General features: G+C 39.2%; 3 protein-coding genes and 1 long non-coding RNA gene across 9 annotated transcripts; 3 read left to right on the top strand and 1 right to left on the bottom strand.

Moving 5' to 3' along the window:
* The first annotated feature begins 1215 nt into the window (after positions 1-1215).
* Positions 1216-8055, top strand: wasf3a (WASP family member 3a). Of its 2 annotated transcripts, XM_020708894.3 has the most exons (10): positions 1245-1419; positions 3742-3959; positions 4495-4537; positions 4990-5047; positions 5125-5278; positions 6089-6206; positions 6281-6465; positions 6613-6813; positions 6892-7160; positions 7289-8055. In XM_020708894.3, exons 2-10 carry the CDS (start codon positions 3907-3909, stop codon positions 7444-7446), a joined length of 1239 nt encoding a protein of 412 aa, XP_020564553.1. In that variant the 5' UTR covers positions 1245-1419; positions 3742-3906; the 3' UTR covers positions 7447-8055. The 2 variants fall into 2 exon arrangements, with proteins under 2 accessions (XP_004076467.1, XP_020564553.1); XM_004076419.5 differs by lacking the exon at positions 4495-4537 and having other exon boundaries at positions 1216-1419; positions 4913-5047.
* LOC144983636 (uncharacterized) lies at positions 4931-8268 on the bottom strand. The gene is made up of 3 exons (XR_013647374.1): positions 8145-8268; positions 6066-6143; positions 4931-5283 (listed from the first exon to the last, which is right to left on the bottom strand). It is a non-coding gene; the product is annotated as an uncharacterized LOC144983636 (long non-coding RNA).
* Positions 8269-8294: 26 nt separating this feature from the next.
* Positions 8295-17792, top strand: LOC101165416 (V-type proton ATPase catalytic subunit A). The gene is made up of 15 exons (XM_004076355.5): positions 8295-8489; positions 8935-9032; positions 9841-9969; positions 10099-10313; positions 10386-10523; positions 10599-10750; positions 12613-12775; positions 12971-13079; positions 13990-14112; positions 14201-14315; positions 15515-15578; positions 15663-15866; positions 16641-16735; positions 16938-17109; positions 17190-17792. Exons 2-15 carry the CDS (start codon positions 8951-8953, stop codon positions 17280-17282), a joined length of 1854 nt encoding a protein of 617 aa, XP_004076403.1. The 5' UTR covers positions 8295-8489; positions 8935-8950; the 3' UTR covers positions 17283-17792.
* Positions 17793-19435: 1643 nt separating this feature from the next.
* On the top strand, positions 19436-24909 carry zdhhc23a (zDHHC palmitoyltransferase 23a). 5 transcript variants are annotated; one of them, XM_020708893.3, is made up of 5 exons: positions 19436-19940; positions 21875-22026; positions 22795-23430; positions 24056-24136; positions 24370-24909. In XM_020708893.3, exons 2-5 carry the CDS (start codon positions 21908-21910, stop codon positions 24641-24643), a joined length of 1110 nt encoding a protein of 369 aa, XP_020564552.1. In that variant the 5' UTR covers positions 19436-19940; positions 21875-21907; the 3' UTR covers positions 24644-24909. The 5 variants fall into 5 exon arrangements, with proteins under 5 accessions (XP_020564552.1, XP_078786722.1, XP_004076468.1 ...); XM_078930596.1 differs by having other exon boundaries at positions 19760-19940; positions 21902-22026; positions 24370-24788; XM_004076420.5 differs by having other exon boundaries at positions 19760-19940; positions 21902-22026; positions 23969-24136; positions 24370-24788.
* The last annotated feature ends 1133 nt before the right edge of the window (positions 24910-26042 follow it).

The following is a 26042-nucleotide window of genomic DNA, read 5'->3' as shown; positions in this document are numbered from 1 at the left end:
CAAATCAATCCTCTGCAAGAAAGACGAAGACCAAAGCAAACGGATGTGAACTCAATTTGCATCAGCTGTTAGGAGTGTTACTCATTCCTAACAGCCCAAGACACCCCGCATATACCCAGCAGTCTTGTCAATCACCATTCCACCCTAAAGAGAACTGAATACAACGAAAAATATTGTGTATTTTTGCATCTTTGTATTTACACAAAAAAACAACACAACAAATTAGCATCATGTCAAGATTTACTAAGACCAAGACAAACAAAATTAAATTATTTTATTAACAATAAGAGCAAAAGCAGGAAAAAAGGCCATTAAAACGTTTAATCTGATAGACATGTTAAATATCTCCAAATAAATTGTATGGGGTGAAATTTTATTCAGAAGTGATTAATTTAAATTGCATGAGACATGTAATTAACTTTTGGTGCTAATTTTGGTCTTAAAGTAAGTTAAGTAACATTGACAATAATGCAACGATGAAAGAAAGTCAACCTGGTCTATTTGTCATTTTGCAAGTAGCATCATATTTCTCTTTTTAACTTGTACCGGGATGAAGCCCATCTAGATGACTATTGTTGTAATATTGGGCTATGTAAATAAAGTTAAATTGAATTAACTAGAACTGACTAATGCATAAAAGATTCATGGTAAGCTTCCATATTTGGGTTACACACTTGCCCCCCGCCTCCCCCAAAACACAGAATCAACCATCTGTGAGAAAGGAACAATATAAGTGAATGTGTGAGTTATTTTGCATGAGGGGGAGAGTTCATTCAATAATCCGGGGTCACACCCGCTGCATTGATAATTGTTCAGCTGAGATTAATGTTCATGTTTACATCATGTATATGATCTATTATAATGCAGGTAAAAACAAATATATAATATCTGAAATGTGTTGAGCAATGAGTGCAAGGGAACAAAGAGATTGTGTTTAAAAGGTTCTTTTCAAGCACATGTCAAATTTTTTTTCTATACCTTTGTCATCGCAGAACTCCTGAAATTGTGTTTTCATTTGATCTATTAAATGAGGTTGTGTGTTGCCAGTCGAGGTTCATTGAAAACAGCACATTATATCCACTTCCGCTTTACACATCCTGGAATAAAGTAATGGTAGTCAAAGGGCGGGCTCTGCCGTCTGTGATTGGATGACAGGGGTAAATCTGCTGGAGCAAATCCCCTCATGGCTCAGGGTGTGATTTGGACCAGGGATTTGTTTTAAGAGTGAATTACGCTCTGCAGAGAGGACGGTGACTGCATTCACCTCCACGCACAATGCAGCAAAGGAACAGCTGAAGTTGGACGGCACATCTTAACTTTGACGAGATCTTTTCTTGGTTGCTGGCATTATATTAGGAACTAAACCAACGGGCGCGTAAACCCAGGACAGAGATACCTTTGTGAACATCCACTGGACAGGTTGGTAGGCAGTGCTGTTATGTAACCTATGACTGATGAAATCAGGTTGAACAAATGTGGTACCTGTAAATAGTTCTATGATTTAAACTGTCTGCAAATGAACAATTTAAAAACAAACGTGATTTGTCCTTTAATTTTTGAAAACAGCAGTAACATTTGCACAGATGAGGGTCATGTATTTATCGGAGGATGTCGCCTCTTCAACTGAAGCACTGGTAGACCATTAGATCATAACTCTCCAATTCTTTCAGCAATTATGTTTGTTGCAACAAGATTAGTTTGCGAGTCTGATTTAGCTTTCTGCAATAGATTTAGCTTCCTCTGAAAGTCCACTTCGTTTGGCACCTGAATTGTATTGTGGGGCAAAATTGCGAAAGGCAAAAAAAAGAACACAGCAGGAATGTGAAGATTTGTTGATGACAAAAATGTGATAAATAAAAGGTGGTGCAGTGTTGGTGCAGCAGTGGGGCTGTTGACCTCTGATTCTAGGTTCAATTCCTGCCTTGCCCGCCAGTATGGCAAAGTGTTCTTGAGCAAGACACTTAGCCCCACCTTGCCCCTGGTGGAAGGTTGGCACCAGTGTTCAGCAGCGGAGAACCTTGGGGCTTTGGCAAAGATAGAAGAACACTATCTATAAGTATTCGATATTTACCAAATATAATAAATATAAATATTTTTCTGTCAGAAAAAAGAAATCATGAAAATTCCAGAAAACAACACAAAATAGCAGTTCAATGACATTTGTTGGTGGTATGTTGTGTTCAATGTCAAAGAAAATCTAATTTGACTGTTGTTCACCTTTCAGCATAGCCCTTCAGGGGTCACCACAGCCAATCAGTTTTTACTGATCTGCATGCATGATTTGGCAAAGATTTTTATGCCGGATGCCCTTCCTGACACACAACGCTGTGTTTTTATCCAAGCTGGGGTCCACCACAGGGAGTCTCACACTTGGGCCCCATTTTGGCTACATAGTAAGGCGAAGGGTACGTAGGGTCTTGCCCGAGGAGGAAGCTTATCAAGCCCCTGGGAACCAAACCCTGGTTTCCTATGTGCCAGTCCTGCACTTCATCAACTGAGCAATCCAGCCGATGAAGCAGACCAGACTAAAGTATGAAATATTTGGCTTTTTCTGCTCATTGAACAAGAATCCAACTATTCTAATGAAAATGTTTAAAATGTCAAAAAGTCTTTACAAATGTTTTTTATATTTTTAAATTGTTACAGAGACCAGGCCATAGTTGAACATAATTTCTTAATGTGTCTTGCCTGCATTAAAAGTTAAATATAAAAAAAAAATAAAAAACACAGAACAGAACAAGTAAGGTTAGTTAAGAATTTACACTTTAATAACAATTAAGCACCAATCTAGGTGGGAAATAAATATACTGCACCTATAAAAAAAAAAAAAAACAGCAGAACAAACGCTGACCACAGTGCAGCAACGTAAATACGACTAAAACAGAGACACTTACTGTAAATAGGGGTCAAACAATCAGCTTAAAGTGCAGGCATTTGTGCACCACTCCACAGAAAAAAACAGGTAAGTGGGTGGAACCCTCCAGGAGAAACCGCAACCAACCTGCCCAGAAAACAAAAGAGTGACGGCATTATTAAACCAAAACTTACAAACTGTGTCAATGAGATTATATTTGCTCCAAATCTCAAACCAATCGGCAACTTTCTGCAGTAAAACCTATAATGAAGAAAATTGCATTAAATTTTTTATTTTGATTTTCAGTCCACACTGAATTGCTTCTGTTGCATTTACAGAATACAGTAAAAAGTACTTCTTACTTTTAACTAGCTTTTAAAAACTGGTGACCAGTTAGCATTTTGGGTGATACAATCAGTCCTGGAAAAATCTTTTAGAAGAAGAGAAAATTGGCTAAGATTGCTGCAGATTTTGTCTAATTTCTATGAGAATGGATTCTAAGTAAGTTGATGAAAAATAATCTTAATTTAAGGTACAAACCGAACACTTTTTGTTAAAGTTCTCATTTCTTGAAGAAATCAAATAAAAAAATAATAAATTTATTAGTTTACAACCATTTATATACATGACATTTTTAAAACATCACAGAAAATAAAATTGGAATAGGAATGGCAGGAAAACTGATTTTTATTTTGTGATCTGTTCTATTTTTGCATCATCATAATAGAAAAATATGAAAAGAGAGAGGTCACCTCTTTTTCAACAAATTCTCGTCAGATAAGCCCCTGTTTACTGAGGTGTGTCAAATACACTATCCCCCCACTGCTGGTGTAACTTTGAACTTATTCCATTCATTCTTTTTATTTTATTTTTTTCTTTAAATGCAGATTGTACTGCCCTGCAGGGTGCATTGTGTGCTGGGCTGCTGCAGCATCCTCTGCTCTGCAGCAGAAGGCATCTTTCTGATGGGAGATGCCTTTGGTCAGGAGGAACATCGAGCCTCGGCACCTGTGCCAAGGCCCTGTGCCGGGCAGGATCGGGAATGAGCTTGAATGTGTGACCAACAACACGCTGTCGGCCATCATTCGCCAGCTCAGCAGTCTGAGTAAGAATTCAAATCCACTGCATTACCAAGCCGCAAAGTTTTTTTTGATTGTCATTTGCAAGGGTGTGATCATAGTTATTTTAAGCTACATAACTAAACCCACACAACTCCATAAATAATAGATTAGTTTCTATTTTAACCGTTTTAGATATGGTTGTTAGAAGTTGTTGGGCTAAATTACTCATTTCAGGAAGGGTGATTTACTCCTCAATAAAGGAGGTAGTAAAATGAAGCATGAAAGCAGCATAAATAACACAATTGTTAGGTCTAATCCCCTTATTTCACTTGGGTTGCTTATCTGTTATTAGTGATATGTGGCCCAGATGTTTCCCTGAAGGCAGCAGCTGTGAGTTACAGCACTGGCACTGTAGGGGGCAGATTTGGCCCACATATGTAGCTCTTTATGAGGTGACAGCTGTGAGATATTTGTAAGTAAAGACAACAACAAAAAAAACATGGAATACAAGGGATTTAGTTTACCATGCTGACATAAGAGCGTGTTCATGTTAGGAGTGCTCACAATTGTGTTTTTCAGAAATGAGAAAAGCTTTGTTGTGAAGGATGCAGATTTAACACAGGTAAGTTTGTGATAAAACAACATGTGCAGGGTGCATCTGCCCCACGTGTGTGCGTGTGTGGTGGATTTAGTGAAGTAACAAAGGCTTAAAGCTGACCGTAAAGCTTCCAATGAATTGCAAGTAAGATGAAGAGCAGCAGGGTCAAGAGAGACAAACGCAGGCAGTAGTAATGGCGGATTTCACATTAAGTGGATTTAAGCTTCTATCCCGTTTGTAGCAAACCCTTAATGTTAGTGTGTAATCCAGAGCAATAATCCAGAAATGTACAGAACAGTCCATGCCAGGAAAAAGACTGTTTAAGAAAATCTGTCTGCCAGGGTCTTTGTTGTTCCCGTGAAGGATTCATTTCCTTCCTTTCTTTGCTTGTGCTTGCAGGTAAACAGGCAGAAAACGTTTTTGGGGAGCTTTTTAATGAAGCAAACACCTTTTATGTGCGTGCAAACTCTCTTCAGGATCGCATCGATCGTTTGGCCGTCAAAGTCACCCAGCTGGACTCAGGCGTGGAAGAAGGTAAGCTGGCTAGATGGAAGACCCATCTGGCCAGCCTGCTTTCGTTTAATCCTCACTCCTCTTTCTTGCTGTTTCAGTTTCTCTGAAGGACATAAACATGAGGAAGGCATTCAGAAGCTCTGCAGTTCAGAACCAGCAGGTTTTGTCCAAAAGCAGCACTCCCAGCTGTGTGGCCGACATGTACAACAGCTGTGACAGGCCTCCTCCTCTCACCACACTCTCCTCCTACAGGTACGCTGCAAAAACAGGCCTTTTAGGAATAATAGGGTTGTAACGATTCATTTTAGCAAAAATTCAATTCATAGCAAAACATGCGATTGCTGATTCGGTTCATGGTTAATACTGATTCCTTATTGAACCACCCAATTCCTGACCTAAAATGGATCCAGGACATCTTTATCAAAAAATTCAACCAGTGTAACACAGAGATAAATACCTGGATACTGAACAGTGCAGGTGAAGTTTTCCAGATTCCTTGTATTTCTTGCAAGATAATCAAGTGTAAACACTATAAACCTACAGTACCTCAATCCAAATGTTATTTTCCAGTATAGATAATAATCGATTTATTTATTTTGAAATAATTTTCTAGTGGTACACGTCAATTTGATTAACAACTTGCCTAAGATAGATTGATCTGGTTGGAATTTAGGAATAGAAATTGATTCGTCAAGTAAGTCGATTAATCACTACGACCCCTAAAAATAAGTCAAAATGGCAGATTTTCTTAAAATGTGCTAAAAAAAAAAAGAAAAGTCTGCCAGTGGTGTAGATAAATGATCCTACAAAGAATTCTTCTTTTAAGAAATAAAATTCTTGTCAGTAAGACATGTTTTCTCAAACTGAGATTATTTTGCTATTTAAAAAAAATTGCTATTATTTTTCTGGAAAGACATCTTTTCTTGAAACAAGGGTTTTTCTTTACTTTGATTTAAGAATCTGTTTTTGTGATATAATGCAATTGTTTTATACCAAAAATCTCTAAAGTTTACATAATAAGCCATTGTCACATCAGAACCTGTGTTTTCACGTCCTAAACAGAGAAGACTCCATCGATGCGATGAAGTTCTACTCAGACCCTTCATACTTTTTTGACCTGTGGAAGGAGAAAATGCTTCAAGACACAGAAGACAAGAGGAAAGAAAGGCGGAGGCAAAGGGTGAGAACTGCCACTCTGATTTACACTGCTGAATGCATTCACCTGCTGTTACCTTATGATTCTCCTATGTTCAGGACCAGAAGAGATGTGTGGAGAGCAGCACGTTTCAACGTGACATTAAGAAGGTGAGAAAGGCTCGTAACCGTAGGCAAGAGTGGAACATCATGGCTTTTGATAAGGAACTGCGCCCAGACCACCGACACCCGCAGACCCTTCGGCGAGGGGCCTCCTCAGAGGGCTCCCTCTCCCCAGATGGCAGGTTTGTGTCTCACAAACAAAAATACTTGTAGACACGTCTGACACAACATGGCATTATTTTTTAAAGCAAAACCTGCTCTTTGTTTTGACAAGGAGATATGTTTGTGAAAGGGTCTGTATCAGGCTCCTTATGTTATTGCTTCATCAGGCCTGAGCTCCTGGGATATCCAGTACCTCCAGTACCAGCACAGGTTCCTTCCAGCTGTGACAGGTCCCATGACGGCGTATCCAGGAATGCACAGCCCTCACCGCCCGTGGAGCACGAATACCACTGCATTGATGTCAACTACAAGAGAGTAACCTACGCAGACCACATAGAGGCTTCCGTTTGTCCACCCACAGAGTACCAGTATGTCGTGTTTAGTTGTTGAAAACTTAAATTTGCAGAGTACACAGCCTAACGTTCACTCCCTCTGCTGTCAAACAGCTCGATCGCTCCAATTCCTGTCTCAGGCCTGCCCATCCCATCAGCAAAGACAGCCTTTGGTTTTCCTCTACCACCAACTCCTCATAACGGAGTTTTACCTGTAGGCCCAGGATGCCCACTCCCACCTGTACCCCCACCCATTCCCCCACCTCCATCTCTTCCATCCCCCGCTGCACCCTCACACCTCCCCGGACACATTGAAGGCAGCGGGGTAGAAACTAAACCTGTGAGAGATGCCAGAAGTGATCTACTGTCTGCCATCCGCATTGGTGAGTCTCCCTTCATGGGAAAGTTGTACACAGCGTCTGTTTGTAATCCCTGCAAACTCGTACAGTTGTACATGTATTGAAACCTTTATAAAGAGTCTGACCAAACACAATGCATGCACCTTCTACAGGCATCCAGCTGAAGAAAGTTCAAGAGCAGCAAGAGCAGCAAAGCAAGCAGGAACCAGTAGGGAACGACGTGGCAACCATCCTTTCCCGTCGCATTGCAGTGGAATACAGTGACTCCGAGGAGGATTCAGACCTGGATGAAAATGAGTGGTCAGACTAATCCCCCTGGTGGAGGAATAATGAGTGGAAAAATCAAATCTGTGAACCACATCCTGCTGCACTTTTAGAAAATGTTTGAAGTGGACATAATAAAGCTGCACATTTTCACATTTGTTGGGAATAAAGGAAGCATTCATACATAGTGTGTTCACATAGAAAACATTTAAATGTATTGGTTGTCTGTGATTAATGATTTGTCTTTTATTTTTAGTAAAGCCTAATATTTTAATTATTTGTCACCTTGCATCTCATTTAGGCAGCTGTCCCAGCAACAAGATCTCTTTCCCTACAAGAGATATTCTGTCAATAACCAGGAATAAATAATACATGAAGCGATTGAATGTTGCAGCTTCTTTGGTTTCAGGTTCCTTGTACTAGAAATGGTAACTCCTATTTCATGGTTGTGTGAAACACCAGTTCATTAAAAAAGGCACCTTAATTCATGACTTTTTTTATTTTTACACTGTATAGAATGGAATATATCAAATCAGAATATTTAAAATGTCAGAACATAACATTTTATTAGAACCTCAAAAGAAAGTTCCCAATTTCTACCTGTATGTCTTCATTTGCAAGAAATTAAACATTTTGTAAAGTGTGAAACAGAAAATTTTGCTTTTGATTTCGATATTTATACAACAGTAAAATTTGTTTGACAATCTTCTTTCAACTTTGATTCTATAAAATCAGCTGGTTTACCTTTTTTGTGGATTATTTGCTATTTGCTGTGGCGACCTCTGAAATGACAAGAAAGGGGGGGTTGTTTTTCCCAATGAACTTATGCCTTCTGTCCAGCAGAGGGCGGTAGTGCGTCAGTTAAAGTGGTGGGCAAAAAAAAAACAAAAAAAAACACGGAACTGGAAACTGTAGAACGAAAGACGCCATTTTGGTTTCAGAAAGAAGGCTTCCGCGACTTCCCATGATCCCATCCTCGACCCACAATGGAGTCAGTTTCGTACCGAAACAGCCCGGAGCTCGGCAGGTGACCAGACAAGCTCCTCCCCAGCTTCTTCAGAGACGAACCTGTGTTCAAAAGCATAAAAGGTGAGGTTCTTGTTTTAGTAGTAGTAGTTTCAGGAAAAAAATTACATTTTCTTTGTCGGGTTGTTTCGTGCCACTTTGTTAATTTAGTGTAAAGTGTACAGTTGATCGTCACGCAGAGCTAGTCTCTGCTAGCTTGTCACCTGACTTAAAACACGCACAAATCAGCTTCGCTGTCAATCATGGTATCTCTCCTCTAAAACATTAGTCTCTTAAAGGATTCAAATCCCCCAAAAAGCAACAGCCTTTCACTTACTTTCAGTTACTGTCATTTAAAAAAATGTGTGAACGTTTGGTGCTGATGATGCGGGTTGTATGTTCTACCCCAGTTTGTATCAATGGACGACCTTAGAGTTTAAAGTCAAGTCAAACTTTACTCAAACTGTGGGGGGAAAAATAATAAACGTTTTATGTGCACCCTTGACTTCATTCATATTGAACGTTGCAGGACATAACCGGACAGGATGGACACTTCAAAACTTCCTAAAGTCCAGGATGAGGAGCGAGAAAGCCAGTTTGGATTTGTGCATGGAGTTTCAGGACCAGGTCTGTCTTGGTTCCTTTCAGTTGCCATGCCATAATATTGATTGTTTATTGCAGTTTATGTGCAATTTAGTCATCTTAATGCATCCAGTTGGACTAAAGATGATTCTGTGTTCATTTGCTGAACTGTTTAAAGACCCACTCAATTCAACTTTTATTCTATTTTAAAAGCATTTCCAGTGGTCTTTTTATTATGATTACGGCATGTTTAGCCAAAATACAAAAAAACTGTGGAAATAGTTTATGCAAAGCAGCAGTAGTTTAGTAGAAATTCACCTTTGACTTGTGGGCATGACTGTTGGTGCAGAGTAAGCATAGACATATGGAAGTAAGCTTCCCCTGACTTCCCATCATGGCTTTGTTTACTTTCTCTCCTGCCAGCTTACAGCCCCTCACAAACCCAACCTAACATCAGCTATGCTGCAAAATAGTGAGCAATATCAGAGCAATCGAGTAGTGCAGTTCGGAGCCGGATGCCAGCTCAGATAAGGAAAACAAGGATGTAAATGGATCTAGTTGTCTGCAAGTAGATGTGTCAGAATAGAGCAGAGCAGGGAGCTTGTAATCTGCAGATTGTAGCACGTACTCCCTTGCTATTGCTTTTTCCAACTGCATTTTTTGTCTATGCCTGATTCATCACGTATTGAATTACAAAAATATTCAGAAAGGCAATTTTAAGCTTAATTTTTCTACATATGTTATATATTTTTAGAAAAGTACCACAAGAAAATGTCAAAAACACAGTTTTCATCTGATTAGGTCAAAATATTGGTTTAGACTCTCATTTTTTCCTAATCCACTCATGGAACAGTGGTGACAGCAACTGCCATGGCTGGAGCTGCCATGTACGAGCTGGTTCGGGTGGGACACAGTGAGTTGGTGGGGGAAATCATCCGTTTAGAAGGTGACATGGCAACCATCCAGGTCTACGAGGAGACTTGTATCCTTTCCACTTCCATAATCTTCCTCTAAAGTTAGACATTTGTTATAGTTTGATGTGGGTCATGGAAATGGGATGCAGTTTTGCGAAAAAGTTTGCTTTGGAGTCTCCTTAGCATTTTTGCCGCAGCTGGTGTGTCTGTCGGAGACCCTGTTCTCCGAACAGGGAAACCCCTCTCGGTGGAGCTGGGTCCAGGGATCATGGGATCCATCTTTGATGGGATCCAGCGCCCACTCAAAGACATCAATGACCTCACTCAAAGCATCTACATTCCAAGAGGAGTTAACATCGGAGCTCTGAACAGAGACCTCAAATGGGAGTTTTCTCCTGGTCAGAACCTGCGGGTAAGAACTGTGTGAGGTGAATTGATGGAGTCTAACTCTTAACTCTTCTGAGAATCTTTTTGTTCTCCTCAGGTTGGGAGTCATATCACAGGTGGAGATATATACGGGTCTGTATTTGAGAACTCCTTGATCAAGCACAAGCTGATGCTGCCTCCCCGCAACCGAGGCACAGTCACGTACTTGGCTCCACCTGGGAACTACGATCTTTCTGTGAGTGCTGTACTTACTGCACAACTCTCCTGGGTTTGATCAAACGTGGCAACTTTTCAACTTTTTTCCACAAAGGATGTAGTTTTGGAGCTTGAATTTGAGGGCATAAAGGAGAAGTTCACCATGGTGCAAGTGTGGCCAGTACGACAAGTGCGCCCAGTAACGGAAAAGCTGCCTTCCAATCATCCTCTGTTGACTGGGCAGAGGGTCCTGGATGCGCTCTTCCCGTGAGTGTTCCTCTAAAGGCGGAGTGATGCCTTTTTTTCAGTTTTTAAAAATAGCTGGGAAAGAAAGCTAGGGCATATTTGTGCCATTACAGCAGTGCTTCTCAATTATTTTTCGCAAGGCCCCTCCTATGAAAAAGAAAATGTCTCCCCACCATCACACACACTCGCCGCAGTGACTATAAACAAGATCGGTATCTGTAAAAATTGTGTAAGTGTACCTAAAATTGTATCTTTTAACATTAACAAAAGAAAAAAAAACTATATAAATCCACTTTTAACAAATACAGTGATCCCTCGCTATAACACGGTTTACTTTTCACGGTTTCGCTACTTCACGGATTTGCAGCGTGCATTGTGTTCTGCATTCTGATTGGCTAAAAAGTCACTCAGCTTCTTCTCTACCTGTGCGTCAATAACGTTGCAGTTTAATATGTACACGTACGTAAAACAGCTTGCCAAATTTACATTATGTGCTTGCAAATTCTTTTGATGTTGGCATGTCGGTGTATAAGGATGTTTTTGCGAAGAAGAAAAAAGAGCGACACCAACTGCCGATCACTATGTTCTTCTCCCGAACAAACACACCTGCAGCTGCACCGCGGGCTTTAAATGAAGAAAAATCTGCAGAGCGGAGTCAGGATGCAGCGGCTCAGTCTGAACTTAGAGCAGATAAATACACCTGAGTCACTATTTGTGTGACTGTACTTTGTATTTTTTCATAATCATCATTCTATATTAATCCAATTACGCGGGTCGCAGTGGGCGGGGCTAATCTCCGCGATTTGAAGCCTTCTGTTCACATTGATGATTAAAATTATTATTTGACAGTACAGAACAGAAGTTATTTGTTAAAAAACGTTTCTAAAGTACTTTGATTTGTGAAACAAATGTTTGAGCCTATAAAATGGTTTGTTCTTTCTTTTCAATGTATAATAGAGTATTAATTTGTATCATAATTGTAAAAATAAAAATAGAGGTTTCTACTTCACGGTTTTTGTCTATCACGGGCTCTTTCTGGAACGTAACCCCCGCGAAAAACAAGGGTTTACTGTATTAACTTTATTTAGCCACAGAAACCCTGTTTTAGTCTAAAACAGAAAAGTATCTTAAAGTGCCTGAAATAAAAAATCTGTCAGTCCTTATTTAAACTAGAAACATTTTGACTAACTGAACCATTTGATGAGAAAAAATAATTTAGTCAATAGATAATATTAAATGTAAATTAATCTGAAACATTAACACAGCAGCACCAATATATTTAATGTTTTTGGTCTGCAGAAATAGGTAAAAAAAACTTTTTTTTCTAAATGATGTATTGTTTATTTCTGATATCATAAAGTGCAGCTGTTTTATTGCATTACCTGCTGTCTTTATGTCAAATAGCGACACCAACTAAACGACAGGCAGACAAAGAACACATTTATGGAAAATAAAGACACAACATCAAAATGTCTATAATAGTTCATAAAGAATGACATTATTAGCATGAGCTGAGTCATCTAAAGGCACGCGATGATCCAGGTGTTGCGCAATAGAGGCTGTGCTCCGTGCGCCGTTCCACCTGGCAGCCTGAGCCCGCTACCCCTCCCCTTTCCTTCTCAGGAGCAGGTGCAGGGACGCCAGTTCACAGGTTTCAGGCTGTTACAAACTCCAATATAACAGATAATAGGAAACCAATAGTGGCGCAGATTTTTTTCCAAGCACGTAGCACCGCCCTCCGTTAAATATGCGCCCCAGGCCTGTGCCTAAAACCGCCAGTAGTTCCCACCACCAACCCCCCAGCCCCACTATTTTAGAAGCACTGCATTACAGGAGCTAAACGTTTGCTTGTGCTGCGTGCTAAAGTTGCCGTTTGACCACAGATGTGTTCAAGGGGGCACCACTGCGATACCTGGAGCCTTCGGGTGTGGAAAAACTGTGATCTCACAGTCACTGTCGAAGTATTCCAACAGTGATGTCATTATCTATGTTGGTTGTGGAGAACGTGGCAACGAGATGTCTGAAGTTCTGCGGGATTTCCCTGAGGTAGGGACAAACAATACAAAGCATTTAGCTTCACAGTTTCTCCTTAAATGTCTCTTTGAATTAGTTAGAAGTCTGTTTCAGGTTTAATTGTGTTGCAAAAATGTTTGATGTAGTTTTTTCTTGTCAATTATAATTACATAACTACAGACTTTTGTTTTTGTTTTATGAATCTTTGTTTGTGCTCCTGTCCAACAGCTTACAATGGAAGTTGATGGCAAAGTGGAGAGCATTATGAAGAGAACGGCCCTGGTTGCAAACACATCCAACATGCCTGTGGCTGCAAGAGAGGCTTCCATTTATACAGGTACCGTTCACACTGAGAGCAGTCATATCGTTTGATTTAGCTGCTGCTGAATTCCTGTTATGCTTAAATGAACCGAGACCCTTATGCTGTGTTCACATCGAACACGATTCATGTGGCAAATTTGTGTCCTCTGCCTCTCTTTCGATGTGCATCAAACTCGCTTCTCGTCGCTGGACCAAAAAAAAGTGGTCAAAGGTTTTAGCCTCATTGCTAAATGAGAGCATTGACTGTTTATCTCATTTACAATGCATGGATGATGATGAGAGATCAGGTTTATTCATTTTAAAGAGCTCAACAAAAGAATCGGTAAACAAGTCTCCATGTTTGGGTTCATGAGATCATTCAGAGATTCTCCCGGTACGTTGAGGTTCAGTCATCTACTGCTGGAGCTGAGTCTGACTGACGGCCACTTTCAGCGATATGCCGTCTCCCTGTGACCCAACTTGACCACTTGCTGTCCCGCTTTAGCCGGAGGATGGAAAAAATGAAAATAAGAATGAAATTAGAGGCCCTTTTTATTATTGTATCAATTCAAATAAGAAACATTTCAGAAAGATCAGGACCAGAATGATCCGATCATCCTCCATCTTGGTTTTGGACTCCACCCACCGATCACGCCGTAAACACGTCATGGGCCAAATCCGAGTCCCTAATTGGTTGGTGCGACACATCTTCCTCAGCAAAGTTCAGATATTTGAACTCTGATCACGACTGCCAGACTGACGCGCTGCACCAACCGCTCAAAACGCACCATAGGATCCCTGATCACGTCTGTACATCGACTTCACATTGAAACTGGACACCCCTGATGCGTGAATCGCATATTGGGCGAATGCAGCTTGAAAGTTCTCATAAAATGTTGAGCTTTTCAACCTGAAGAATTACTCATTCCATCACCTTTTCTCTGCAGGGATCACACTGTCTGAATACTTCCGAGACATGGGCTACAACGTGAGCATGATGGCCGACTCGACCTCTCGATGGGCTGAAGCTCTGAGAGAAATCTCTGGAAGACTGGCTGAAATGCCAGCTGGTGAGTTGATCAGTAATACCGGATTTATTCAAATGAAAACTACTACAGGAGGAGTTGTGTGAACAGTTGTTAATGTTGGACTCTGCAGATAGCGGGTATCCTGCTTACTTGGGCGCCAGACTGGCCTCCTTTTATGAGCGCGCCGGGCGCGTGAAGTGCCTGGGAAATCCTGAGCGGGAGGGCAGTGTCAGCATTGTTGGAGCGTGAGTTCCTCCAAACTTCTGTCTTCTCCCGTTTTGTCCTATCCAGCAGAAAATATTACATTTCTTAACACTGAACTGCCACTAGTTTAAAATATTTTTCTAACTGGTTGTAATGGGTCTAATATATTTTGCATATTTGAAAATTATATTTTTTTCATGCTGTTCATTAAATGTTTGTCTTTTACCAAAGAAATGGGAAACATTTCTAAGTCAGCTGCAAAAAAAATGTCTTTTATTCAACTGACTTCTAATAACAGGAAGACCTTTCTACCCAGAGCATCACAGAAAAACTATTGATGTGTGATGATATGACGCCAGGTCCTTTGCCACACCCAGAGGGCGGAGCGTGTAGCAGAGCTGATAAATATCAACCCTCTCCAATCTCTGGGTGTCGAAATGAACCTGGCGCTGCCTGCTATCGCCGTGACCGGGAACCAGAGCTCGGGGAATCCAAATCTCAATCTAAGTTCAGAGCAGCTGATCAGAAATCTCTGATGACCCAGCATTCTAGCAGCATTTGAAAGCACCAATTACACACGAATCTGGAGACGTGAAAGGAGTCTCAAATCTGATCTGTGCGTAAATGCGGTTTTGTGTGTGTGTTTGTGTATCAGGCAATTGCTTTTTAAAGATGTGTATGCGTAAGAGCTGTTTTGAATTTATAGTTTGTTTTAAGCTGCTGTAATTTCAAGTGTGCGGAAATTGTATTTTTTTGTATTCGTTATGTTTTTGATACTTGAGTGTACTTGTGAATACACAATTGCAAATGCACACAGTTGCGCACAACAAAAGACTATTTTCTCTCCATATGAACTGGACATATTTGTATATGAATTCTTTTACATGGAATCTTTCACCTATGCACCTAACTCCTGCCTGTATAAAGTCTGATCATTTTGGCAAATATCAATAATTTGCACTTTTTTATTAATATTTCTATTTATCTATATTTTTTTGATTTTTTGATTTGAATAAATCAATAAATCAAATCAATAAATAAATGATTTCAACAAATCCAAATATTCTCCTTGCATTTATCGGCCTGAATCCACTTTACTTACCTCACTTAAAATTTCGTTTTTATACTATTATTATTCCTTGGTTACCATTTTATTGATATCTGTTGTTTCTGTTGCTGATTCCACAATTTTTCTGTCTGGAATAGTTTTGAATCTTTCTATGCCGTTTATTTTTGGTAGTGTGTCGCCTCCTGGTGGAGACTTCTCAGATCCTGTGACTTCAGCCACGTTGGGAATTGTCCAGGTGAGCAGTGGATTTTAGTCAAACCTGTGTTTATTTTTGGTTGTTTTTTCCTCTCCTCAAGCCTTTCTGATTTTGCTTCAGTAGGTTTTCTGGGGATTGGACAAGAAGTTGGCTCAGAGGAAGCACTTCCCCTCTGTGAACTGGCTCATCAGCTACAGCAAATACACTCGCGCTCTGGATGAATACTACGACAAGCATTTCCCTGAGTTTGTCCCACTCCGAACCAAAGCCAAGGAGATTCTTCAGGAGGAGGAAGACCTGGCTGAAATTGTGCAGCTTGTAGGCAAGGTACGTGAGGCTGAAACTGTCATGATGAAAACAGAAATAGTCTTTTAGAAAAAGACACAGGAAATGCAAGAAGATACTAGATTTATTTTTAAACTGCAATTAAATAATGCATTTATTATATCATGAAAGACTTCCAACGACTGTCCAAAAACATCACTTAGAACATTTCTTTAAAATGTAAAAACGTGTTTTCACTTTAAATGGTGGCTTTTCAAATGTAATCTTGTTGCTAGTAAAAAATACATAGTAAAATCTTTAGTTTGAAATGCAGTGGTCGCTTGTTTATCACAGGAGTAACGTTCCAAAAATAACCCACAATAGGTAAAATCTGCAAAGTAGTGATCTTTATTTTTTTACAATCCTTATAGATGTTATAAGGCTGTAAAAACACTACACATGTTAAACACTTTTACCACAAAAAAAACGTTCACACTTTTCTCTCTTGTTTAAACCCTTAAAGTCCTCCTTAAAAAATGAAGAATGGTACATCAGAGTCACACGGTTACCATCAAAGATTTATGTAAATGTGGCAAACGGAATTCATTTTGTACAGGGGACACAGCAGGGAAGAATAGAGAATGATTGACAACTGGTTACAGCCAATCAGAATGCACTGTATAAATAAAAGCATGCAAAACTGTGCTAAAAATAATCAACAAAACTGCAAGGCTCATGTTATAACGAGGAACCACTGTATATGATGTGTCGTCACTCTAATGTGGCTAATGCATGATGGGAAAAAACAAACATCTCTGCATCTGGTTTTGTCTGCAGGCTTCTCTTGCTGAAACGGATAAAATTACTCTAGAGGTTGCTAAACTCATTAAGGATGACTTCCTGCAGCAGAATGGTTACACTCCGTATGACAGGTGACCTCAACTCAACGATCACTATGGCAGCATTTTGACAACACACCTGTTATACAACATCAATGATTTGATTTAATTATATTGGTACAAAAAGACAAGAAAGGACGAGACATGGACGGGCTTACGCGTCTGCAAATGTTTTCCATCACAAGATTATTACATAACAGACGATTGTTTAGTCTTCCTCTTGTCATTCTGCCAGGTTCTGCCCCTTCTACAAAACCGTCGGCATCCTCTCGAACATGATCGCATTCTACGACATGGCCAGCCACGCCGTGGAGTCCACAGCGCAGAGTGACAACAAAATCACCTGGGCTATGATCAGGGAACACATGGGAGAAATCCTGTACAAAATCAGCTCCATGAAGTTCAAGGTACTTGGCCTTTTCTCTTGTCATCTTTTTGTTTGCTTGAACATAATTGATGGGTTTAGTTAACTCAACATATTTTTCAGGACCCTGTCAAAGACGGTGAAGCGAAGATCAAAGCTGACTTTGCTCAGCTGCTGGAGGATATGCAGAACTCCTTCCGGAGCTTGGAGGAATGATCCAGAAGGCTCTCTGTAGAACCTTGGTGCTGTGTTTAAGTGCACATTCTAGATCCTGCGTTCTGAATTTCAGTCGTTCTCATCAGAGCTCCTTCATGACCCTCGAGCATTCTTTAACCCTCAAAGATTAGCAATGGTTGGTTTGTTCATTTTTGACATTTCCTCTTGAAGAACAACACAGCAGCTTGTTTTATTCAAAAGCATCAGCAGCAGTGCTGTGATCAAACTCAGGGGTTCCTATCAAGTGCTGCGCTCAAACGTAACCATGAAAAGCTGCAAATAGTAATGAGACGTGATTGATCCGTGCAGGTTATTAAAAAGGGACATTATTGTGGAGATGAAGGCATTCCTCAAACTCTTACCTCTTTGGTGCAAAGGTGGAATATACTTGATTTAAGATATAAAATGTAAAATAATCTTTTAGTTTGTGTTTTAAAAAAAGTCTTATTATATTCCCCTTTTTCTGTAAATAGTGCACTATCGAACTGAATAAAATGTGTCAGATTCTGAGTTTTATTTCACTGGATTTATGGTTCTAGAAGTTAAATCTTAATTCATGATTGCTTTATAAAGTAATATTAATTGATTTAGTAATTACTTAAAATAATTTCATGTTTAAAATTTTTGATTCCTGAAGTAAAAATATTGGTTGTTCTTAAGGACCAGGCAGATATCTAAAGCTATCGTACACTAGATGGTGTCAAGGTTGCGTCTGCTTTCAACCCCAGTCTTATATCAAAAGCAGTGATTTTTACTTTAATCTTTTAAAGCTATAAACTGTACTTAATTTGATTAACTGGGGACAACTGTCTCAGGGAAATTCTTTTTTTTTCTTTCAAAATCAAGTTCCTCAGATTAATCATCACTCTGGTAATTAATTGTAAATATTTCAGCGACCAAATTTGTTTATTCAAAATACATAGATTAGACAACAACTGAACAATTTCAGTGACTGTACGCCCGAAACACTCATTACGGCTTTGAAGAGCTGTATTTTTCAGAAGTTTCATAATTACACAAATTCAACAAAAAGCAGGAGCAGAAGGAGTTTTGGTTGCCTTTATGTAAGAGTGTTTGTTTAAGAATCCTGACTAAATGTACTTGATGAAACATGTCTTATCAGTTCCTCAAGACCTTATTGTCCCATAAAACGTATTGCAGCCAGAGGTCTCGCTTTACAGTCTGTTGGATCAGAACACTTCATCCTCTGATCTTCTCTCGTCTTTTTTCCTCATCTGAATTTACTCACTACACGTTGCTGCATATGCAGCAGCTTGCAGATGTGTAATCTTCAGCCCACTGTGGTAGTTTAGCGCTGACCCACCATTCCATCCCTCAAATTGGCTGAGAGCTGTTATCTCAGGTTCCGGCTTCCATTAAGACTAATGGAAGCAAACCCTCAGGAGTTCGAACTGCATCTCTTTCCTGCATTGATCCAGTTAGTCAAGACACACAGACACTAAAGGGCTGTAAAAGCTCAGATTATCCGTGTCTTAGAATATAATGCACTCTGTCTCCTGTTCTCAAGTTAAAATGAGTGTTATGTGTAAAAAAAAAAAAAAAGAAGGAATAGTTGCTGATTCTGGTTAGTTACTGTATGTTATGGGATAAATAAAGTGAAGGTTCAGATAGTTGAAGAAAAATAGTTTGCTTCTAATGTACTTAGCATGGCATTGGGAGAAACTGGAATACCACAGTTTATTTTTAAATCAAATATTAATAAAAGTAAAAATCTATTCAATTATCTTTTTAGTTCTTTATCACATCAAAAGCTGAAAAACGTGTAGCAGCTACAATTGCTCACTGTTCGTGAACAGAGACTTATGTCTGGGGTTCCACAGGGCTCTATTCTTAGCCCACTCTTCTACAGGCTTTGGCTGCCACAAAAATTACTCAGCCCCACTCTCACTGTGGTTATCAGAGGTTGCTAATGCAATGCAAGCAATGAGATGTAAAAGTACGAGCACACATTAGTTTTAGTGCCCTGACCACACATGCAGACTCATGCAGAGCATTTTAAGGGTAAGCAGCGAGGTCAGATTGCTTATTGGAGGAAATATGAGCCCTGAGGGTGGGGCTGCCCTGCAGATCATTGCTCACTCTCTCATCTATGAGTGCCTGTCATGTTTCTCATGCATACCCTCATCCAGCTCATTGTGGATTGTAACAGCTGCAGCTTTTCGAACACCTCGCCTGCGCAGAAAGCCATGGAAGGCTCCTGGCTCCCAATCCAGCAGTTGAGATAGCTCCTATATTTACCAAGCAAGCTGCAAAGCAAAAGCGAGCACAACCTGTAAAGTATTTGTTATCTGAGAAAGACATCCTTTGAGAAAGTGAGCTGCTTATTCAATATCGAGCCACCTTTCAGGAGGAATTAAAGTTGCATCTCTGGGGACACTTCCTCCATGGGAATCCAAGAAATGACAACCATCTCACTGCACTGACTCCACGTTTTTGCTCCAGCAAGGCAGAAACGTGTCATTTAGCTTTTTTTTAAACCCGACTGATTGATGAGAAACGGGGCTGCTCTTCTCGTTTTTTGCTTGAACCACTGACAGAAGAAGTTTTGTGACACAGAGTCATTTTCTGTATTCACCTCTTGTGTTCATTAAGGATCCCCAAACTTGCAACTTGTATCAGGTTTTTGTGACTTTGAAGGTAAGAAATTTTGTTTTAAATTGAAGTTTTGTGAACGCCTCTCTTTATTAACCTCTTGGACTTAAGAAAATTAATCATTTTTGTTAAAAATGGTATTCATTTATAATCATCTGATTCAAAGTCATACAAAATGAAACAAATTGAAGCACAAAATGGGCAATAACAGGCTGATTTATATAGTTTTTCTCTCACATTTTTAACTATTCATCCTGATCCCCATTCAAATGTTAGTCAATCACAGATTAACAGTAAATCAGGGCAGAAAACTAAATTTTACCCACAATGTCTCAAGAAAACCTACATCGCTGTACTTTGCCTGGCCCATATAGTCAGTCCCTGTAGACACAATGGCCTTGTTGGAACAAATTACATTTAAAGCTCTTGAGATTTAATGACCAAAAGTTTCTGATTATCCTTCTTTAACAGACAATTTTTAAATGGGTCACATGTTTTAAGTGAATCTTGTGAAATTATTAACAACTTGTTTACAATAATCATCTTCATCACCTTTTTTTCTTACATTTTAGTAGATTAATCAAAATGTACTTTTACTTGAAGTAGCCAGGACTCCATCTTTGTTTTGATAACTTTATTCTCCTTGAACTGAGTATATATTTTACTTTCTTCTGAGGCAGCTGGAGCAAGAAAACGTGAAGACATACACATCAAAGCACATCTCTCACACACACACATGCGCACATTCCACACAGCGTGGTATGGTCCTGCGCCTAACACGCATGTACCAAGAAAAAAAAGTAAATAACTGAAATAGGACTGAAAAAATATCCACAGTGACCCAGGATTTGCTTTTTATAGTAGAGGAGAAATCTTTCCCCCATTACATCAGACAACATTTTTAATTTTTACACATCTACAAAAGAATAAACATTTTATTTGGTTTCAAACGAGTTAAGGATGTTGTTTAAGCCATGTTCTGATTGAAAACAAAAAAAAAAAATTAATACTATTACCGTAGTTTTTTTGTCTCCTGAAGAATTTGAGCTCATCCACACTGTTGAGAATTTTAACTTCTGCAACACTGAAATCTGAGCCACTAAAACTTTTTAAGACCAATTACCGTAACATCATTGTCATGTTTGGAGAACCAGCAGAAACCTGAAAAAAGCAACTTAAGCTCTAGTTGTAATCCAATGTCCTAAAATAATTTCCCCCTCAGGCTGTTGCAGCAAAACAGACCAGCTGTTATGTTTCAGTGATGACTGTCTATTAGAGGTAAAGGGTTCCTTTTTTTTCTGCCGAGCAGTTTGGTCTCGTCTGACCACAAAGACAGACTCGCAGATTTAAACATTTCAAATATTCAGGGATGCCAGTTCCTTCACCGTCATCTATAAAAACACAACAGTTAAGCATAATCTCTGACTAATCAATCTCAGATTCATTTCCCCAACAAAATTTGATCACACAAATGTTTTTTGTTTTTTTTTCAATTTGACATATTATTTTTTACGAGTGAAGTTATTTTGCACTAATTCAGTATAGAGACAGTGACTTCCCAGGTAAGCAGCCATGACCTTCTGTCAAAGTTTTAAGGCTAAAAATCCCTCTTTTTCAAGAAGTGACATCCGTTCAAAGTTGGAATATTGGCTCATTCCTCAGGTGTGATTTAAAGAAATGAAAATATCTAAATTTTGGCAAACTGTGTAAAGAGAGCCTGGACACAATCTATTCCAAATTTTAACAAAACAAGAAATTTAAGAATGCAATCCAGCTTCATATGATCTGAAAATGACCTTTAACCTTGCCATGTGTGTGCTGCATACACCAGAGCATGGAGTCTTATGTAAGACAACAAAGCAAATAATCAAACCTCTTTGTCATCAGTGAGTAGGAGAAGAAAACATTATGATGAATGTCATTTTGAAAGTTGTTGGTAATTCTGTTTGTATGATTAATGATGGCGCTCTGTGTTGAAGCGACAGCCTCAAAGTTATCTTTATCAGGTCATCATGAAATGGGAGAAGTTAAAACCTCCAGAACCAGACGACCCCATGTGTTGCTGTGACTGTGACATCTTTTGGAGCAGATGCTGTTGTGACTGTGACAGCCTGGATCAAGCCTTCAACAGGTATGAGGGATGGAAAAACAGCGACATGGTGCTGCTTCACATGATTCACATTGAGGGAGTGTTCAAGTTAAATATAAACTGAAGTTGCACATGACCTTAGATATGAAAAGCAAAACATCACTAGAGTCATGCAGGAAAACCTTCAAGGTTTTTTAAAAGATCAAACTTGCTTTCTAGGAACAATGTTCCTAGAAACACTGAAATATGAAGCTCCAGCTAAAAACTAAATCAGTGTCTTTTGCTTTTGCTGTCTATACTGGATGAAGAATAAAAAATAAAAAAGACCATAACTAACACAAACAAAAAACTTTTAGTTATACACAAAACCCCTTTTAGAAAAGATTTTTAAACAATCGTGCAAAGAGAGAAAGAAGACTAAAACATGACTTATCAAAATTCTATCTGTGTAAAACCCCAAAAGAGGAACAAATAATGTTGAAATAATTGCATATTTTTATTCTTCCATTATGAAATGGGTTAGAATTTGTTAATTCGATGACAAAAGGAACTCTACCGTCAGTTTAATACATTTAATAATATAATGTTGTACATTCTGTTACCTTAGTTTGCACATAAAAAGGGACAATAAATTACTACTTCTAAACTGATAGCGCATATTTTGAATATGAAATTGTACAAAGTTTCTTTCTAAAACTGCAAATATGTAATCATTTATCAGTATAACTTAAACACAAGAAAATCAAATGAAAAGAAAAATTGAGCTACTATTAAAAAACAAATTTCTTTTTTTTTTTTACCTTTCTACAGGTGGCTGAAAAAGAAATCACACACAAGTGGCTTTCAGTCTCCGGTGTTTGGGGCAGTGATTGACAACCTGGAGATCTCCATGATCCCAGCGCTCCTGCTCCTGCCACTCCTGCTGAGAATCGCAGCACTGCACTTCCTGCTGGGCATCACCATCCTCACAGCTCTGCCGGGCCTGGTGCTGTGGTACTACTACGCCACACACCGAAAGAAGAGACGTACCATCTTCTTCCTCACTCTTGCACTCTACTCTTTGGGCTACTTGTACTACCTCTTCATCACAGAGATTTTGCCTCGTGGAGATGTCAGCCAGCTGCAGGTGTGCGTTGTTACCGCTGGAATGATTCTGACAATAGTTTCTCTGATTCACACCAAGAGAGGTCCAGGATTTGTGACTGCTTCCCTCTATGAGGCAAGCAACCGCAAGAAGAACATTAAGGAGGATTTCACATACCTGGAAAAATGTCTGCAACCAGCAGCCTCATGTTCAATGACCTCGTCAGAACTCCTAAAGAAGGAAGAAGCCCCCTCAACAAAATGGAGTTTGTGTCCTGTGTGCAAAATAATACGGCCCCCGCGTGCGGGACACTGCAGGAGCTGCGGGGCATGTGTGCTGCGTCTGGACCACCACTGCATCTGGTGGGTCTGATGTGAAACACCTTAAGCTGTGTGAAAACGGAAATCAAATCTTTATTTATTTTTTATTTTACAAACCAGGAAACTAACATTCACCAAATACTTTCAGTCCATCATTATTGCCTTCCATCTTCCATTCTGTCTTCCCTTTTTGTTTGCCATTTTATCATCAGCTTTAGTTTTTTTGTGGACCCAATAAATTCGTGCACAGAAGCCTTCTGTTTCATTCAGCTTTTGTCATCACTTTTGCTCCAACTTTGCACTAAAAACACACAATAAAATACTGAGTCAGCACAAACTTTAGTTTAAGAATTATAAATGTAACCTTAACGTGGGCACAACAATGTTTAAGACATTAAGATGAGTTAAAAGTTAAAATTGAAATACAAAAACAATCAGTATGTGCAGTAAGGGTGTTAAATATAGTATATAACCCTAAATAAAAAATAACTCTTGCACATGCATTTTTGTGCAAACAAAGAAGTTGCAGATGAAGTTGTGCTTCTGCTCATGTGTGTCTGTGTGTGTTGAGGTGCTGCAGGATAAACAGCTGTGTTGGACAAGCGAATCACCGCAGTTTCCTGCTGACCCTTTGTGTGTTTGTGTTGACTGCTGTGTACGGGATCAGCCTGGTGCTCCGCAGCCTCTGCCCCAGACAGTATCTGATGACGGCTCTTTTTTACTGTCCCGGCGTCTACAGTCAGTCCAGGTTGGTTCTTTACAGGAGCTTTGCAGGTCATCCTCTATCCTCTCATTTTTCATTTTGAATATTTTTAACCAGCAGAAATCAGACTTGTTCTGTATTGTTTTATTTGATAATAATTTGGTTCTACAGAGGTAATTATTAAACCGGTTAACTACACAGTACAAAAACATAAAGTCCAGATCTTACATGTATTTGGAAATTCACGTTATTTTATTACATCTTTTCCGTCTTTGCAGCACAGCGCTTTGCTTCACCTGTTCCTGGTACAGCAGCATCATCACAGGTGGACTGCTTTACCTGCTGCTGGCCCAGATTCTAAACATCAGCTTCAATGTGACAGAGCGGGAAGTTCAGCAGGCTCTCAGAAGCAAGAAGGACCAGAGAGGCGTGCTGGGGCTCAGGATCCACTCAGGAGAGCATTCACGGGGTTTCTTCCAGAACTGGGTTGAGTTCCTCACCATGGCTGAAGCCATAGTGAACGTCCACTCCAAGCTCACTGACTTGGTTTAATTTGTATTTCTCTTATTTCTCAACAACACTACGTTTACAAATGTTTTTTTGACATTTCTGGCCAGTGTATCTAAAAGTGAGTCTAATATGTTTGCAAATCAAATTATTTCAAGCATTGAAAACAGGGGCACACCGATACATGCTTTTGACACAAGGCTACAGATTGCACAAAAAATTTCATTCAAATGTAAAATGTGGATATAAAGCCATAATTGTTATATCAAAACAAAATGTCAACAATAAATAGATATGCTAATACAGTTTTTCTCAGTCGCTTTAGTACAATTCTCAGATCAGAATTGAAGTTTGCAATTTTATGTATGCCTTTCTCAAAACAATTTGTACAAACAGCAAAACACTATGGATTTCTTGCAAAAGCCTGTAACTTGCTCAAAATCTTGAGGTCATCTCTCAAAACTAAGTCTTTATGTCATTGAACATGTCAGTGCCATCAGAATGTCAAGTCCTTGTGTCATTGTCCACGAACAAGACAGTCAAATGACTTAGTCATGTTGTCAATATAACTGTGTACTTTAGAGGGAGGTTGTGATGTAAACTATGGCTAAAGTTTTGATGACAATTATTGTAAATTGTAAGTTACACCTTTTTTGTTTGATTGCAAGAGACTGGACAAGATTCCCATTTACACTTTTATTGTTCATATTGTAATTTGTTGACAGACCATGTCATACCAACATAGAAAAAACCCACTGCAAACAGTAACACAAAGGGAAAAAAAAGATAGGACAATATTCTGTACAACAGTACAGGCAGTGCAGTAGGAATTGATGTGGTCTTCCTACACCTCTTGTCGTTCCTGTATGTTAGGCCACAAATTCTCATCCACATCACAGCAAATATCCTCTCTTGCAATGCAGCGTGGAAAGAATCTTTTAGAGTGTCTTATCCAGCCTCTGCAGGCGTCTGCTGTGATTTAGACAAAAACATATAATGGAGATGTATAGAAATATGTTTGTCACAATATGACAACTTGGTCAACCATTTTGCAGTTAATGACTTATACGATGAACTAATGACTAGTTGTTTTGAGGAGTAAGACTATTGCACAGTGAACTATATAATACATTTTGATCAACATGACATAAACAATTGATAATGTAGCAAAGAGCAGAGAATTGTACATAATCATTTGCATGGATGTACCAAAGCAATTGCAACTTGTTCAAAGAAGTGAGAAACTGCTAATATGATGTGCACAAGTGACATCATGATGTGAAGATTGAACAATTAGTTTTGGGAATTTCATTCTGATCTGAGAATTGTACTAAAGCGACTGAGAAAAACTGTAAAATGTTGAATGAGCCCTAAATTTATTTAAAATAGTTTGAAATGGTTTATTATAAGCAAACAAGTAAGAATAATACACAAAAACAATACA

The sequence above is a fragment of the Oryzias latipes genome, chromosome 14 (genome assembly GCF_053564925.1).
Source record: "Oryzias latipes strain Hd-rR chromosome 14, Olatipes_Hd-rR_3.1".
Taxonomy (NCBI): Eukaryota; Metazoa; Chordata; class Actinopteri; order Beloniformes; family Adrianichthyidae; genus Oryzias; species Oryzias latipes.
The sequence above is the reverse complement of the archived record's forward strand: the minus strand, read 5'-3'. Positions and strand labels throughout refer to the sequence as shown.